At 40.6% G+C, this 17,707-nt stretch overlaps 1 protein-coding gene across 3 annotated transcripts in view; it reads right to left on the reverse strand.

The window, feature by feature from the left end:
* qtc (quick-to-court) overlaps nt 1-17,707 on the reverse strand; it is a 398,802-nt gene that overhangs the window by 346,690 nt on the left and 34,405 nt on the right. For 2 of the 3 annotated variants that reach the window (XM_070089493.1, XM_070089490.1), the window contains exon 1: nt 2,667-3,001. The exons of the other annotated variant lie outside the window; for it this stretch is intronic. In XM_070089493.1, coding sequence (XP_069945594.1) covers nt 2,667-2,694 — 28 coding nt within the window. In that variant the 5' untranslated portion in view covers nt 2,695-3,001. Of the gene's footprint in view, nt 1-2,666; nt 3,002-17,707 lie in introns of those variants that run through there. 3 annotated transcript variants of the gene reach the window in all.

Raw genomic sequence — 17,707 nt, forward strand, 5'->3', positions numbered from 1 at the left:
TTAAAAAAAATACAGGTCGATAAACTGTGAAATGTATTTTGAATCAGTCAATAAATAATCAACAAATATTTTGAATAATTCAATCCTTATTTTTGCTATGAAAAATTTTGAAATGGGGCATATGTTGGGATAAATTTGATTTGGGGTGCACAAGCTTTAATAAAGGTTAGATATCCCTTCCCTGCCTTAAAGAGTGAAGGAAGTGGTTTGATTTACGAAGCACTTGAACCTATAAAATCCTTCAGCTGTTTTTGCAACAAGTTTCATAAATACTAGCCAGACCACGGGAAAAATTAACTGTTTGGAATCTGATTATTGTGGGCGATATCTGGTACAAAAACATTTGAACTTACAATCGTGTAACATATAAAAATATTAAAATATTTAGTGGGTTCTGCAAATGACATTTTTGGAAAATAGGAAGTTTTTTTTTTTCAGAATTTAGACTTAACCCAAAATAACCCAACCTAGGAGTTAGACTATGCTGGGCTATATTTGGTTGTTACCAAAAATAGTCCACTTAATAGATACTGAAGAATTTCCATAAAATACCCGGGCATAAAGCAAATACTGACCCAAAACAATAAATACAATCACTTAAAATAGCCCAAAGCAGTCAAATAAACATTAAGTCGGTAATGTCAATAAGGCAATTAAAAAAAACTTTCCCAAATGTCACTACGTGGGGAGGGGGGGGGGGTATAAAGCCGTGAACAAACCCATCGAATGCGCTCCACAACACAGCAACAGCTGCAGGAAGATGGCTATGGAGATATATTCCAGATCTCCAGGTAAACCCCTCACAGTCAGCAAAAGAGTCATACAGGAACAAAGCTGTAGAACCCAGTACAATTTGTTGCTCATCCGGAGGGCCCAACGGAATCGCCACTTCGAGGACATATCTATTTATTTGGACCTTGCGTGATCCTACTCGGTATCAAAGCAAGGTAATATGCCAACATATGGCTTAGGTGTATATGAATCTAATAAATCCTTTTGTACTAATAATCACTACAAGTAATCCCTAGTAACACCGGAACACTTAAATTGTTAACTAATATCATATTTCTGTGACATTTCATCAGGAATTGGGTATTTAAATTATTTATACCATATATAAATAATCCGCACATACAAACTTATGACTACGTTTCAGTTAGACTTGGATCACTAAGTCACAAGTGACTTGTTAATAGTCCAGGTCGGACCGAAACGTCGTGTGTAATATGTGCAAGTTATTTGTGGACTATTTCAACCACGGTATTGTGACTATCTCTACTGTATTTTATTTATTTAATATATCAGCATTACTAAAACACACATGTTCATTTTACGTACTGTACCGTATTGTCCGAAATGCCAATATTTCAACCATGAATCCCCCCCCCCTTTATATGAAGGATTACGAAAGCCATCCTGTGTGATGGAATATAAAAGTATGTGTACCATTTGCTCCACCAGTGTATCATGTAAAACAAGTTATTAGCACATAGATCAAAGTTTGGTTAATAAAAGAAAGCTATATTGAGAGTTAACTGTACTTCTGTATGAAATATGAACGAGAGTTCGCAATAAAGTCGCCTTATTGTATCTCAACTATTCGGGGATCATTACCTGGTCTCTGATCTGGCATCCTAGACTGATGAGGAAATATTGCAGGGTTGGGAATAAACACAGGCAAAACAATCATAACTCTATATTGAGTGCAAGTAGACGTTTGTTATAAACGTTGGTTTAAAACTACAGTGAAGCGTACACTAGGACATTAGAAAAAGTTTCGGTCCTGGGGGACTGATCAAGGTCCCAGGACCGAACCTTGTACATTTTTTGTTTAAATAAAAATGTCCTAGTTTAAGCTCACGTGTCATTAAACCGAGAAGTCTAAGATTTACTTGTGATCTAACGTGTTAATGAAGGAAGAAAAACTAGCAGTGCAAAACGTTTAATAAACAGGGTAAAGTTTGACACAAGAGTAGGGTGGTTTCTGTCAAGCAACCCGTGACTTATTATACCAACGTAAGTAATGCAGTGAAACATTACTCATCACTATATACTTTTGTGACAGACAGTACAATAGGAACACTGTCTTGCGTTAGGTAAACAGTTAACTCTTGGCATTATCTTTAAAATGTCAGAACTGAGCAGCTGCAGATGCGGTAAAAAAAAAAAAAAAATATTGCCTAGTAGTCACATTACCATGGCTAATTCTTTTGTACATATTGCACCCCTCGGAAGGTTCCTTGATGTTGGTGAGGGGCTCTTGATTTAGGGAATTAGATCTGTGCTCCAGTTCCCCAAATTAAGCCTGAATGCCTTCCACATCCCACATCCCCCCAGGCGCTGTATAATCCTACGGGTTTAGCGCTTCCCCTTAATAATAATAATAATAAATAATAATAATAATGTACATATTGCAATACCATCATACACACCGCCCCTATCAGTAATCAATGTAAAAAAAAAAAAAATTCAATCGTTAGTGTTGGGAAATTTAGATAAACGTATTTGCTGACTGAGATGTGAAATAAATACACAACAAGCACGTTGGGGGAATGGTTTTGTCAAAGAAAAAAGAATTTGCTGAATGTGGCAAAAGTAATCGGATTTCGTTATGCAAATACTGATACCATTATACAAGGACTGGCCAAAATATTTATTTTACTTACCTATAAATGATTCATCCATGGCTTGCATTTTTGCAATTTTATCCGTTATCTAGTTTCAATAATTACTCATAATCGATTTCCGAAAAATATTTTCCTGCAGAGTGCGTTGTTTCGAATTTATATTCACAAGTTCGTTTTAAATACTAATCCATATGTCATCGTCTACATCGAGGAATACACAATATTTCACTATTAACTACGAAGACAAATCCTACACACAGGAAAGTTGGAGAGATGATGACAACCAGTGACGTGGTAATGCCACGTAGGAACAAGTGTGGTGATATGAACTAAGCGCGACTCCTCTCACTAGCAGGTCTGGAGCCACACTAGCTGCCTGCTGCCTCTCCTGCCTCCTGCTGCTGCTGCCTGCCACGGTTGCCACATCTTAACCCCCCCCCCCATTCCTCCCTGCTGGTGACCCCGTTTCCCCCCGATTTTTGTTTTTCCCCTATTTATTATTGAAAATTATGCTGAATATGTGCATTTATTAGTGACTCTTTTTTTAGACCGAAGGTTTACAGACAAATTTAATACTAATAGTTTTGCTGCAATACGGACAGTGAGCTGGCTACGAAACCTTTATTTGCTAAAAAAACGATAATATTTAAGCCATAGTTTACCTGCCTGTAGGTCTACCAAGTGTTCCTCATGTCATTGCCTCCGCGTCCTGTTCCCTGACCATGCCTCCGGGTGGATCAAGCTGATCAATCAAGACCTACTGCTGATCTCTCACAGTCCAACGTAGGAACCACAGTCCGGCAGATCAGGAACTAACTTGTGGATCAGGAACTATCTTGTTGCTTGGTGATTTCAGTAAGAATTACGAGCCCATTGGCACACAAAAATTCAATGATAATCTAGTTGCCACTATTGAGACCGTACTCACAGATGAAGTTGGCAGGAATAGAAAACAAATCATCCACTATAAATGGCAACAAAAAAACAAGGTAAATACTATGATGATCTACAGCTACACAATTTAACACGAGCAGCACCTGGGAGGATTGGTAAAGCATACCGTAAATGTAGAACCCCAGACCTGCTCAGAACGTTCCAAGCTGCACTAACAAATGCAAGGAATAGAAAGCAAGGATTTAGGCAACAGGAATGGGAACAATTTGTTAGTTTGGCTTGGGAAGGTATAAATAAGACAAGGAAAAAGACTGGTAATATTGCTCATCCCTTTCCACTTGAAAAAGAAATGACCTCATAAATAACTGGTCCAAAACATCCTGGCACAAAACTCTCCCACCTCATAGTAAAAAACGTGTAGAGTGCTACTGAAGAAAAAATTAAATTTATTAATTTTATGAGCCAAACTATTGATGAGTGACTGCCTCTTCACCGCGTATGAATTAGATAATGCATTAACTAAAGGTCGATCAACTGCTCCTGGAGAGGATGGTATAACTTATGATATCCTCAGAACTTAAAGGCACGTGCCTGATAACCTTTTGTTAACACTGGATAATCTCAGTTACAATGAGGGTGTTCTTCCTACTTCCTGGACCAATAGTCTCTTTGTGCCTATCCCTAAGCCGCAACAGCCTGATACATTTAGACCGATCTCCTTAACTAGTTGTCTTTGTAAAACTTTTCAATGATACTTAAGACTGTACTTCAGAATCAGACACCAACTTTCCCCTCATCTCTATGGGTTTCATGAAAGGTAAAAGTGTGAAGAATTGTATTTCCATCTTCCTCACTGCACACACCTCTCCTAGTTTCACCATGTTTCTTGGTCTAGAATTTGCATTTGATATCGCAAACAGAACCGTTTTACTACACGAACTAGCCAAAATGAATACTGGTGGTAGCCTACTCTGTTGGATAATAGGATATCTATCAAATAGATTCGCTGTCCTCTACCAAGACTTTACAAGCGAGTCTAAAGAAATGCCCCTGGGTGTGCCGCTGGGAGAGTTCTCAGTCCCATGCTATTTAATGTTCTGATTAATGCTCTCGTAAATGCTCTACCTGCCTCACCCAAACATACAGCTATAATCTATGCTGATGACATGAACCATACAACAGGTCATAAGACAATGAGTACCATTCTTAATGAAGTTCAAGTAATTTGTAATTAGGCAACATAATATCTTACTCTAAAACAAGGATATTGATAAGCAAACTACATCCTCCACCTAGTACCTGTTTGCAGGGTGAAAACATTAGCTACATTAAATCTTACAGATTCCTTGGTGTTGATGTACCCTTTAATAAATCCACCATACCAACTAAAAAAGAAATGTAAAAATAGGCTAAATGCTCTCAAAGCTGTTGCTGGCTACAACCTCTACTATGGTGCTAATGTGAGAATCTTGAGAATGATGTGCATAGCCTATGTTAGATCCTTAATTGATTATGCTGCTCCGATGATATTAGCTAGAGAAAGTTCTCTCCAACCCTTGGAGTTAATGCAAAATAAAGCTCTCAGAATTATTCTTGGTTGTGCCAACTCTACAAAGGTTCTTAATATGAGGAAGGAACTTAGTATTTCCATTATCAGCAGTAGGATTATTGAGATTAACACTACCCGGTATTAGAATTTAGGAAATGAACAAGACGCATCACCTTGAATCTTACTAAATGTCTAGATGTAAATACTCACAGATCTAAATGGATTGTGAAAACATGGAATTAAGTTTTATAACTTGCATGAATTGTATCACTAGACAACAAGAGCATGTCACCCCTCCATGGAGGATGTGTTCATTTAATATCACATACCTGCAAGCCCCTCCCCCAAGCTCATTGCAAGTAATTCCTTCCTTAAATCACTTGTTAAAACATCTGCTCAAGAAGAAATTTCTCGCCTAGCTGGTAGTAATAAGTTATCATAAGTTATATACACTGATGGATCTATGCAGGAGTCTTCTGGCAGGGCTGCATCTGCTCTTGTTGCCACCTCCCTAGTTAAGAACGATAATAAATTTGAGTTAGGCATAAGAATTAACAACTGGGCATCTACATTACAAACTGAATTGTTTGCAATCCTGATGGCGCTAAAGCTAACTTATGACACCGAGCTTTACTATCATCGTTACTGATTCTGCCATCACAGAAGGCTCTCGACTCGCATGACTAACATGTTCATTGGAGAAGCCAGGTATACACTAAAAACTCCAGGAAAAAGGAATTAATGTGCAACTATGGATCCCATCACATATTGGATTACTCCTTCATGATGAAGTTGATATGTTAGCCAAGAGGAGTACCCTGGAAGAGATTGTAGAATATAACTGGTATATCGGTGTCTAGCATTAGGAATAATATTAAGAGAAGTAAATCATGAAAATTAATGTATAGGAATCCAAAGAAGCCTTAGTAGATCTGTAACCATGATAAAATGAATGTAGATAAGTATGTTTATGGAGCAACTTGCAATGTGAACAGAATGATGTTGCAATGGCCAGGCTTAAGCTTGGTTACAAGTACTTTGGCAGTTTGGGAGACACCCAGATGATGATCAAACGAAATGTAAATTGTGGTAAGGCCTATGGTTACTGTCCTGAACACTATGTGCTTAATTGTCCACAGTGAGGAAGAGAAGGATACACAGTATAATAACCTATGTGACATGTCAAGATATCTTATTAATGAAAATAAGATACTAATCAAGTTTCCTAAAATTGCTTGCAACAGATAAACGAACTGTAGATATAAATCCAAATGTACTACTGTTAACCCTTTTGGGGCCTTGTTCCTAGGTCTTTTGTGTATTCATATGCTCTTGCGCTACCGTCTCCAGAACAGATATGGGGTGCACAATAAACCAGCCACTTCGGTGGCAAAATCTAGTCTAAACAAATTTAAGACATTTAAAATGGGAAAATGTGGCAAATAACGGTATATCAGAACTCCAGGAGGCAGCCTAGATGAAAATTCTCACACACACAAGCTACTGTGTCAGCAACAAATTCACCTTAAGCCAGCAAATAATGGAGCCAGCAAGACTTGAAAATACAGGACCTTATTTTCACTAATATGACGACCTGGTACGAAATATAACATCAAACAATTAATTCAAATGACAACATAATCGTAGTTCAGATCTCAGGGGTCCTGATCAGTCAAATGATTTCAAATGATTTCATTTAAGACTGTCTTAACCAAATTCAACTTCAATAACAGAACATCCAGTGGGATCAAATTAACCATGTCCTTAACGAAACACGCTAGAAAGATATCTTAAATACACGGATCCGAACCAGTGCCAAGAAAGGATCAACTCTGTGCCACTTGAGGTATGCTCAAGGCACATTCCCTTAAGTAAAAAAAGAAGAGAAGACGTAAACTAAAGACTCCCTCTACTGGCGAAGGCTTCTTAAAGGAGCTAATCTATCTGGAATACGGAAGGAAGCCGTGGCTGGAGAAATAGAATATTGAACTTAAGTGAATTATACAGGATCCAGGAAATAGTAAACTTGAATCAATAAATAAAACTGAAAAATCCAAAATATTTTTCATATGCCAAATCTAGGGCAGACACCACATCTTGTATTGATCCCTTGCCGAAACGAGATGGGACTTACACCAATAACACCAAAGAAATGAGATATACTGAAGTCTCGATATGACAGTGTTCGGTGAACCATTAATCAATCAATCAGATTTATGAGGGTCAATAATCTGAATGAATTTTATGACTCAAAATTTTGGTAACATCTCCATAATTTCTGATATAACACTAACACCACTGGACTTTGAAAAAACAATTTACGACAAGTCCATGCACTCTGCCCCAGGACAAGACTCTTGAAACTCCGTGTTTATCAAAAACTGCAAGAAACCCTTTTCGCGTGCCTTAAACATGTTATTGAGAGGGAGCCTAAATACGAGGGTAAAGTCGCTCTTGCCTCTCAACTACTGGACCACTTATATATTTTGAATGCACTGGAGGTCAAACAGAATGCAGATGTTGTATCCACAAACTTTACAAAATTCTTCGACCAGTGCGATCATGGTGCAATACCACACAAAATGAGTAATAAGGAATAACAGGAAAAATGGGTAGATGGATCTATAAATTTCTAACAATTAGTACACAAAGTAATAGTAGACAGAGTCAGAGGCGGCTACAGTAAAGAGCTGTTCCACAAGGTACAGTACTCGCTCTCATCCTTTTCCTCGTCCTAACATCTGACAAGATATGTACTGACGATACTAGAATTTGCAAGAGTCATCCAATGAGGATACTACAAATCGCCAAGTGGATATAAACCAAGTCTTCCAAAGGGCCACAGGAAAAAAATATGAATTAGGACAAATTTCAATTACGTCGCTATTGAAAACTTGAGGAAATAAAAGCTAGATCGAAGAATAAAACATTCTAACCACACAACCTCCCACCCACCCTCCCTCCCTCTCTCTCTCTCTCCCTCCCCCTCTCCCTCCCTCTCTCCCTCCCCCTCCCCCTCTCCCTCCCCCTCTCCCCCTCTCCCTCCCCCCCCCCCTCCCTCTCTCCCTCCCCCTCCCTCTCTCCCTCCCCCTCTCTCCCTCCCCCTCCCTCTCTCCCTCCCCCTCCCTCTCTCCCTCCCCCTCCCTCTCTCCCTCCCCCTCCCTCTCTCCCTCCCCCTCCCTCTCTCCCTCCCCCTCTCCCCCTCTCCCTCCCCCTCTCCCTCCCCCTCTCCCTCCCCCTCTCCCTCCCCCTCCCTCTCTCCTTCCCTCCCTCCCTCTCCCCCTCTCTCCCCCTCCCTCCCCCTCCCTCTCCCTCTGACTGATTCATTCCATTTCTAGCTAGCTAGCTAGCTCCCTCTCTCCGACTGATTCATTCCATTTCTAGCTAGCTAGCTCCCTCTCTCCGACTGATTCATTCCATTTCTAGCTAGCTAGCTCCCTCTCTTGACTGATTCATTCCATTTCTCTAGCCAGTGCTTGCTTCCGCACTTCAGATAGCCTAGCAGCTTTGGGAAACTGAAATTCGACTTCCTGAGGGACTATTTGTCTCTTATTTTTCTTCATAATATGTGCTTAGAGCATACTTCAAGTGCCCGAGTTAATTCTTGCAATACACTGGTTCAGATCCATGTTGTTCAAAATATTTTCCCAGCATGTTTTGTTAAAGACAAATTATTTGATCCTTGCTGTTATGCTGAATTTGGTGAAAACATTCATGACTGTTCGTGTTGACCAGGTCGAGACGGGCGTGCGTGTATGCAGGTCGGGACCGGCGTGCGTGCGTGCATGCAGGTCGGGACCGGCGTGCGTGCGTGTATGCAGGTCGGGACCGGCGTGCGTGCGTGTATGCAGGTCGGGACCGGCGTGCGTGCGTGTATGCAGGTCGGGACCGGCGTGCGTGCGTGTATGCAGGTCGGGACCGGCGTGCGTGCGTGAATGCAGGTCGGGACCGGCGTGCGTGCGTGTATGCAGGTCGGGACCGGCGTGCGTGCGTGCATGCAGGTCGGGACCGGCGTGCGTGCGTGCATGCATGCAGGTCGGGACGTGCATGCATGCAGGTCGGGACCGGCGTGCGTGCATGCATGCAGGTCGGGACCGGCGTGCGTGCATGCAGGTCGGGACCGGCGTGCGTGCATGTAGGTCGGGACCGGCGTGCGTGCGTGTATGCAGGTCGGGACCTGCGTGCGTGCATGCATGCAGGTCGGGACCGGCGTGCGTGCATGCATGCAGGTCGGGACCGGCGTGCGTGCATGCATGCAGGTCGGGACCGGCGTGCGTGCATGCATGCAGGTCGGGACCGGCGTGCGTGCATGCATGCATACAGGTCGGGACCGGCGCGCGTGCATGCATGCAGGTCGGGACCGGCGTGCGTGCGTGCATGCATGCAGGTCGGGACCGGCGTGCGTGCGTGCATGCATGCAGGTCGGGACCGGCGTACATCAAGCAACAAAATATCTAGCGGCTAGGGTTGAAAGATTTTCCAGACAGTATAATCCTCGATAATTGCTCCTTGAACTGTTGGAAAGGTTTACGCCGGCTTATGTGCAGCCACAATGACTAGGGTGTTGCTTCTCAGTTCTCACTGCCAAAACTTCAGTGTCAACATGTGTGGTGTTTTGCAACACTATGCAAATGAAAGACACTGACATATAGGCCAATGCCCCTTGTTGCTTGTTCTTTCTGTCGAATCCAAGTTGCACCAGGGTATCCATATTTAGTTCTCTAAGTGTGAAAACGGCAAATACTGAGTGACTCCGTGCGGAGTCCACTAATAAACAATATTTTTATTGTTACTGTTGGGTGGTTTAAGGCCCTGAATATTTGCAAAAGCAAATGATGTATTGCTTGTTGAGAGAATTTTTTTTTGTTAGCATTAATATCTAAGCTTCTATAGTGGGACCACTGACTTCCTTCAATCCAGCAACGCTCGGATGTCGTGAAACGTTTTTCTTTTGCCATAATTTTTATGCTTCCTGGCACTAAAACGTCTTATTGAATGGTTTTAACTACTACGGTTAGTGTCTCCATGGTTTAAGGGATTTGTACCTCCTGGTTCCTTTCAAATGGTATGCAGGGCAGTGTATTGTAGCACTGTTTTCGACCGACATGTAACGCATTTCAGGGTGAAAAAAATGCAGGATATAATGACACATCTTTGGTCAGATCACATTATTTTTTGGGGGAGGGGAAGAGGAGGGTCAAACATTCATGTCTCATTCATTTTTCCAGACAATCCATGCCAACAGACATCCAAAACAAAGAATTTGCACATTTTCGCTGGTTAAATCCAGCTAAACCATAAATACAATAGAAACAATTTAAACACAATCCAACTAAATTATTAACTAAAAATTTATACGACTTTTGTTACATTAGTCTATCACACTGCATAATACTGATCGCTCCAGTCAGTATACAAGGTGGAGTAAATGAAGAAAGATCTGGCATACTGTAAATTATATTCACTATTGAGCAGTCTTTCAGCGTCAGAAAGCATAAATATTTTTAACAAGATCTGTACACTGGGAAGCAGTACTAGTGTTGAGACTTCAAAAATCCCTACATTTTTCAGACTCCCCCTCCCCACGGTTTGTAAAAATATTTCCCTACATGCTTCCCACCCATGCAACATTTTCTTCCCCCATTTTCCTCATGACTGATTTCCACCCCCCCCCATCCCCCGTTATAAGTGTAGTGATGCCCTATTTATATGCGAATGCATACCGTATATACACGAGCGTGCGCGCGTGTGTAATTTTGTATCGAAGGGATGGGAAGATGCTAAAATATTGGCAGATACTAACTGTCAGAGAACACTTTTTCCACTTTTTTTTTATCATTCCTATGTTCACTACGTAAGGGGTATGCTTACTACTCGATACTTATTAAATAACCCAGGTAAGTTAATTAAATAACAATTTCTCTGCCTTGTCAATGACATTAAACTGATATAGACACACTGAAATCAATTACGAATATAAAATTCTGAATAATTTCCAGCTATATTAAACTTGAAACTAAATTATCCAACACTCTTAATACTGTTAATCTGACGTTTTAAAAATATTCTGAAAACTGAAAAACATAACTGCGAATTGAAAATTTAAAATTATTGTTCAAAACTAACAACCTCCCTCAATTATTAAATCGAACTGATATCTCCATTATCCAGTTTGAAGTTAAGTTAAAATTTAATGAAAAAAAAATTTGGGAAAACCACACAGTACATTATTCTAATATCTGAAATTAAGAATAAACCATAAACACATTACTAGCTCAAATTAATCTCAAATTGAAGTTAAGGGGACTTCAACATCTCCCCTCTTTCGGAAGCTAATTGTTCCTATGAGGAGAGTAAATGTTCCTTCAATGAACAGTCTTTCACTACAGAGAAATGGTATAAAATACCGACACGATGGAAAAATGAAAGCAAACGCGATCCTTCATTGACTAAGTTTCGCCCACACAGTGGGCTTTATCAAGTCACTAACAGATCTGCAGCTTGATGAGGCCCATTGTGTGGGTGAAACTTAGTCAATAAAGTATTGTATTATACAACATTTGTTTATTTTCCCATCCAATCTTTCACTATGTTGAAGAGGAAAGTGACCGGGGGGAGGGGGGAGAGAAGTCATTTTCTGGCTAGGTTTGCCACAGATGGGAAGAACTATCGCAATTGATCTCCACTAGTCCATTGGGTCTTAGTTTGTAGGAAATACTGCAATTGTCACATGTTTGTCTATCTTTTTTGTATGATAACATGAATACCAATTCATTCGTTTTTGGATGCTGCCTTTTGTGATGTGGAAAATGATCTCAAGCTGAGAATATTGGCTACATCTTCATAACATTCACCTTAAATCTTAAATCTTCGTTGCATCTTCACTTTCATCGTCAGACTATGCTGCTTGATGCTACTAGCAAACAATTTGGACAGAGTTCTTGAGCAGCTGAATTCTCGGTTTCTTTCAGTTCCTTCTTAAAATAGTCAGAGTTTGTTTTACACGAGTCATCTGCTGCACTGACATTGAAAAGTTATTCTTCATCGGGGGTCTAAAAATGTACTATGTTGTAGTCTTGTGGTGTAACTAACCTAGTTAACACTGACACAGAGCTGATAGCTTGTTACCCAAACAGAGAAGGTTTGATCACTCAATGCTAAGTTGATGAAATGCTTCAAATATTGTCCTTGACAATGTTCTTGAGCCTAGTCACTTTTTTCACTAAGACAGTCTTTTTGTGAAATATTTGAAACAAAAGATAACTTTGCAATAAAATTCTATTTACTTCTATCAAGGTATGTTATTTAAGCAATATAATGCAATGGCTTGTTTTTCTGACGACGAGATCGAACATGAAGTGCTATTTCAGTGGGTAGGTACATTCTGAATGAGCTTATTCTTTGGTAATTTATTGTTCTTGAGAGTCTAGTTTACTGCAGGCTAGAGAGTGTGACTGGAGTGACACTCAGTGACCATATTACTCTGCTCTGGAATACAATTATAGATAACCAGTTGAAGTGTAGGTAGAAAACATGGAAAACTGTTGTATCCTGCCCCGCCTCTCCAGTTTGTCTACCTCATGGGCCCTGTTGTACCTCCTCTTGAAACTATGTATAGGGCCTGCTTCTACTACACCTTTCAAGATCATTCCACTTCCTGACCATCCTGAGGCTGAAGAGGTGCTTCCTGGCATTCCTCCGACTCATCTCTGACTATCTTTAAACTATGTTCTCCACGGACCTGTTCCACACCTCTCAATGTTTATCCTATAAATTCTCCGGAGAATTTTGTATCCTGTTATATCTTCCCCTTTTCCAGCTTTCTCTGTCATCAGAGTCAGTTCTTTTAGCCTCTCCTCGTAGCTCTTAGCCCTCAACTTTGGAACCAGTCGTGTTGCGTACCTCTGCCCTTTCTCAAGATTATTTTTTTTCCAGGCGAGTTATATATTGGTGCTGCATGTATTTTTTTTTATGACTGTCGAGATTCCTTAAGGTTATTCTTTGATCTACCAGACAAGAATTGGCTTTATGAGTTACTTGCCTGATGTGTGCGTCAAGTGATATGCTTTGAGGTCTGAAGTCTTTGTTCCTGAGTATGTACTCTGCATACTGTGATATCACGTGTTTCTTAATAGTGCATTAGTTAGGGTTGAAATGAAGTATTTACTTACCTGACCAATCCTGTAATTTGTCCAGATCTATTTGTACCCCTTCCTTGTCTCTAGTTTTTAACCTCGTTAGTTTTACATCGAGAGCAAAAGATCACTCTAGCTCAGTCCCATCTGGCATATCATTCACATACATCAGAAACAGTACTGATCTTAGAACCAATCCTTGCAGAACCCAGCTTGTCACTTTTCTCCGATCTTAAATGTCTTCCAACACCATCATAGTTTCCTTTCCCTAGGGTATTACTTGATTCACGGGATTACATTCCTTGTTATCCGTGCCTGCACAAGTTTTTGCCCTAATCTCTTGTGGGGAGTACACTATCAAATGCCTTCTCGCAGCCGAAGAATATGCAACTTACCCATCCACTCTCCTTCTCTACCACACATACATATGCAATAAGATCACAGTAAACGGGTGATATCACAATATGCAAAATAGTCAGTGAAAAATTACAATAGTTTTCGTAATTTCTCACATTATCAAGGAATAGCTAGACTATGAGAAATCACGAATGCGCTTGGAATTTCACCATTTTTTTCCACTGGTTATTTTTTGCACGCACAGGCGCACATACATTCTTCTTCCCCCCCCCCCCCCCATGCTCAGGGATGGAGACATCTTCATAAAAAAAAATCCATTTATCCGTGTCTGGGACGATGTATCCTGACAGATGGTAATTCTCAAGTGACAGTAACTCCAGCTCTGCTGGAAGGTAACCTTTAAATCTCATGCAGCTGATAAACCTTTGCTGGAATGCATGACAATATCCTCACTGTCCCGGGGAAGTCTCCAAGCTCAAGCTGACAGGTTCAACACCTAATACGAGACCATCCAGCGAGATGGAATAACAAAGAAACAGTCAACATTTATTGCCACTGTAATTATCGTGTAGAATAGCAAGGCAGCACACTGATTATTTATCCAATTGTTAAAAGTAAACAAACCCGTTTTCTGTAGATTTCGTCAGCATTCACATTTTCTTAGGAACAATTCGTGAAATTCTTTAATTTCAAGGTGACATCCAGGCAGTCTCATATGAAAGTCATGTTGCAACTGTTGCAGAAAAACTGGGCAAACTGTTGCAACACGTCGGGATTTGAAATTAGATTCTCTCAACGCTTGTTACCCTCGCCTATTAAAACAACATTTAAAAGTTGATTCATTTCTATTCCTTCAAGAGAGTAAATACTCACAGCATTAACAAAACCTCACAAGACTAACAAGTTAATAACCTCACAAAACTAACAAGTTAATAACCTCACAGGTTAAGTTTTACTAGGATGGGTTTGGTCAGAGTAGGTAAATATTGTCAGTTGTGTAATAGGTCCATATTTACCATACTGATAGTGGCACATCCATGCCACTGTAACCAAGTATTTAATACGATTATGAGGGTTTAGCGTAATGGATTAGTCTGTCTGCCGTGTCTGGGATCATTTCAAGGTGACCTTTTATGTCCAACTCTTAGTAAAAAAAAAAAAAAAAAAAAAAAAAAAAAAAAAAAAAATTGCGGACAAAGGCTTATGAAAATTTCCTCATTGACTAACAATCCTGCCGATCTGCTGTGAGAGTTGCTGTGAAGAATGATTTATGATCTATTAGTCCTCACGAAGCCAGAGATGGCACAACAATTGCCGGAGAAATTTTCGAAAGGACAGGTTGCTGTATATTATGACTTCGAGTACAAGCCAAGAAACAGCCGCAAGAGCGCCAAGATCAGCTGTATACCAGCAGCTGTAGTTCCAAATGTATGCTTGCTTTCCAACGAAGAGGTTACCTCGAATCGATACATTCATGAATTCCAGGTTAGCCTTACTGATGAAGTGAAGCAAAAGGCACTGGAAATTAATGAAGATCATGTTATTGACAATGCTGCAATTCGTGATATTATGACAAACAAATACTACACACGCTGTTTTGTGGAGTTCCGGTGCCAACACGATGGTATTGAGAAGGAAAATATAATATTTCAAGACTGCTCAACACCGTGCCTGTGATCACTGGAGATTGTGCACGCAATTATTAAAGAAGCGTCAATGGGCTCTCCTTTCAATAGTAGGTAATATGGTTGTAATGTTAAGAGGATTTCACTTCGAAATGCTTGCCTTAAATATTTCAACCTCCTACAAGGTTCTGGTTGATGATCAGCCATTGTTGAAGGTGGAACAACTCCAGGCACTGCCGATGCCTACCTAAAAGCAACAAGTAACCAAATCAAGGTATTCTCATCAGGTGACATGATGCTTTGACAAGGCTTCTCCACGAAGCATATGATGCATATAAATCAGAGATGCCGATGAAAAAAATGGGCTGCTTGCGTGGTAACTGTTCAAACTTTCACCTTTTGGATCCGCCTTAAGTTCCAGGCAATCCTATTGACTTTTACTCAAGCCTAAAGGGAAACCCCTTGCGCCTCTCTTTTCTCCTTGAGCCGCAGCAAGTTTCTGCTCATATTCAAGAGATTAAAGAATTACCAGGACAAACTCTGAAGGCTTTATGGAAGGAAATAATGTCGGGATTTATCATAAAAGCAATTTTCTGTGACTACCATAGACTAAACTTAAGAGCAACTGAATATAATACTGAGTTCTGGAGGAGTGATTGGACTACCAAGATTCAGCATGTTGACAAGTAAGACATGTGCAACAGTTAGGTACCTTTATTACGAAACTTTTCGCCTACACTCGGCCAGGCTGAGGGACTGATCACCTCAAAACTACGTCTTGAAGGGTGATGGACTGATTACATCGCCTTCATATCTCTATTGTTTCTGCTAACTCTTCCGTACTCGCCTGAAGAAGCCTACTAGGTAGGCGAAAAGTTTCGTAATAAAGATACCTAACTGTTACATACGTCTTACTTATCGACCTTTTGGTACTGTATACCATTTTCATATTCACAAGATCCAGCATCTCTTGTTAAATAGTCCCCTTGTGGACCATTGGTAAGCCAGTTGCTCCAGGGTTTCGGGGGCGATTACACAGACTATCATGGTGAGGGAAAATAAGCAACAGTAACTTCACTGATTTCTAAAACCTTACTTCTCATTCGAAACCAGGGAAATCCTTTCCTAGAAAGTGAAGTTGATCTAATGATTTTGGATGGATATAGGTGTACTAACAATGATTCAGTCGGGAATTTTGAAAAGCGAGGACAAGAGCAGCACGACAGCTTTGTGTAAAAATATTGAGGAATAACAAATCTTTTAAAGACCCCATTACAAAGAACTCTTTCCTGTTTTCTATATCAAAGCGGTAAAAAGCAAGCAAAAGAAAATTCAGTTCAAGATCTCCAGCTCAATCTAAGCCGAAATGTGCACTGCAACAAATACACGTGAAGGTGATCTCGACTTTATTCTCGCACGAGGCTCAAGTTTTTCTTCCATCCATGGCAGTGCGCGAAGAAATGGTGTGTCATTCAAAGAAATTGATCACTGAATGTCTCTTATAAAAAAAAAATATTTTTTTTTCCAGTGGAGCACTCCTTCACACGCTGGTTCCCCGAGGAAGTTCGAACTTTCAAAAACTAAAGGTAGGCGCTTCAAGAAGCACATTCAAAGGAGCTTGGGAAGAGATCTCTCTATACACAAATAACCCGCACATAGGAGAGAGGAGCTTACGACGACGTTTCGGTCTGACTTGAACCATTTACATTTACACTAGAGTTGTCAGTATAGTTATCCCGCATGATTGATACAGTAGTTGGTGTCAGTGCAACTGTCACACCGGACTAACACAGTTGGTGGTGTCAGCAGTGCTGCCACTGAGGGCAGCTGCTTCAGTATTGATCACTGCCTCATAGAGGACGATGTTCAGGTTCCAGATTTCATTTCCTCTCACAGTACGAGTTACCACTAATTTCAAGAGCTGTGACTGCTCTCAACTCATGCATGCGGCTTGGCACTTGCACCACTGAAATTTGCCTCTTGTGCACCGCAATATTTAACCTCCGGGTGCAGCCCTTGGGCCACCACAGCAGAGCTTCAAGGACTTCCAGGCATCCATGAGCTTATTGCAGCCAGTTAAATGTAGTTTCTCTTATTTTACAAACTTCGCATTTTTCTGTTTCACCTATGAAGATATTTGTTCGAAACTGATATTTTACCGATATCATTAATTTGGATATATACATATATAGTTGTACACAATGCTGCTTATTCAAGAGTGCAGTTTGTGGACTACACTCCTGTCACGTCTCTTCCATATCCCTAATTATGCGAGTTTATCACTATTCTACAAGTCAGCAGGAAGTTCCTTCGTCAGAATTATTAAAATCGAGGGAAGCGCTAAATCCGTACGAGCCATACAGCGCATGAGGAGTAAGAAGCAATCGGGTTCGATGCAAGAAAAGGAAGGATAGGACCAACTCCTTGAATCAAGAGCTTCTCACCAGCACCATGGCACCTCCCTTGAGGGGTGTTAGCCAGGTAACAAGTGTCTCCTGACAATATTGTCTTTAGGGTACA

Source organism: Cherax quadricarinatus, chromosome 28 (assembly GCF_038502225.1).
Source record: "Cherax quadricarinatus isolate ZL_2023a chromosome 28, ASM3850222v1, whole genome shotgun sequence".
In the NCBI taxonomy this organism is placed as follows: Eukaryota; Metazoa; Arthropoda; class Malacostraca; order Decapoda; family Parastacidae; genus Cherax; species Cherax quadricarinatus.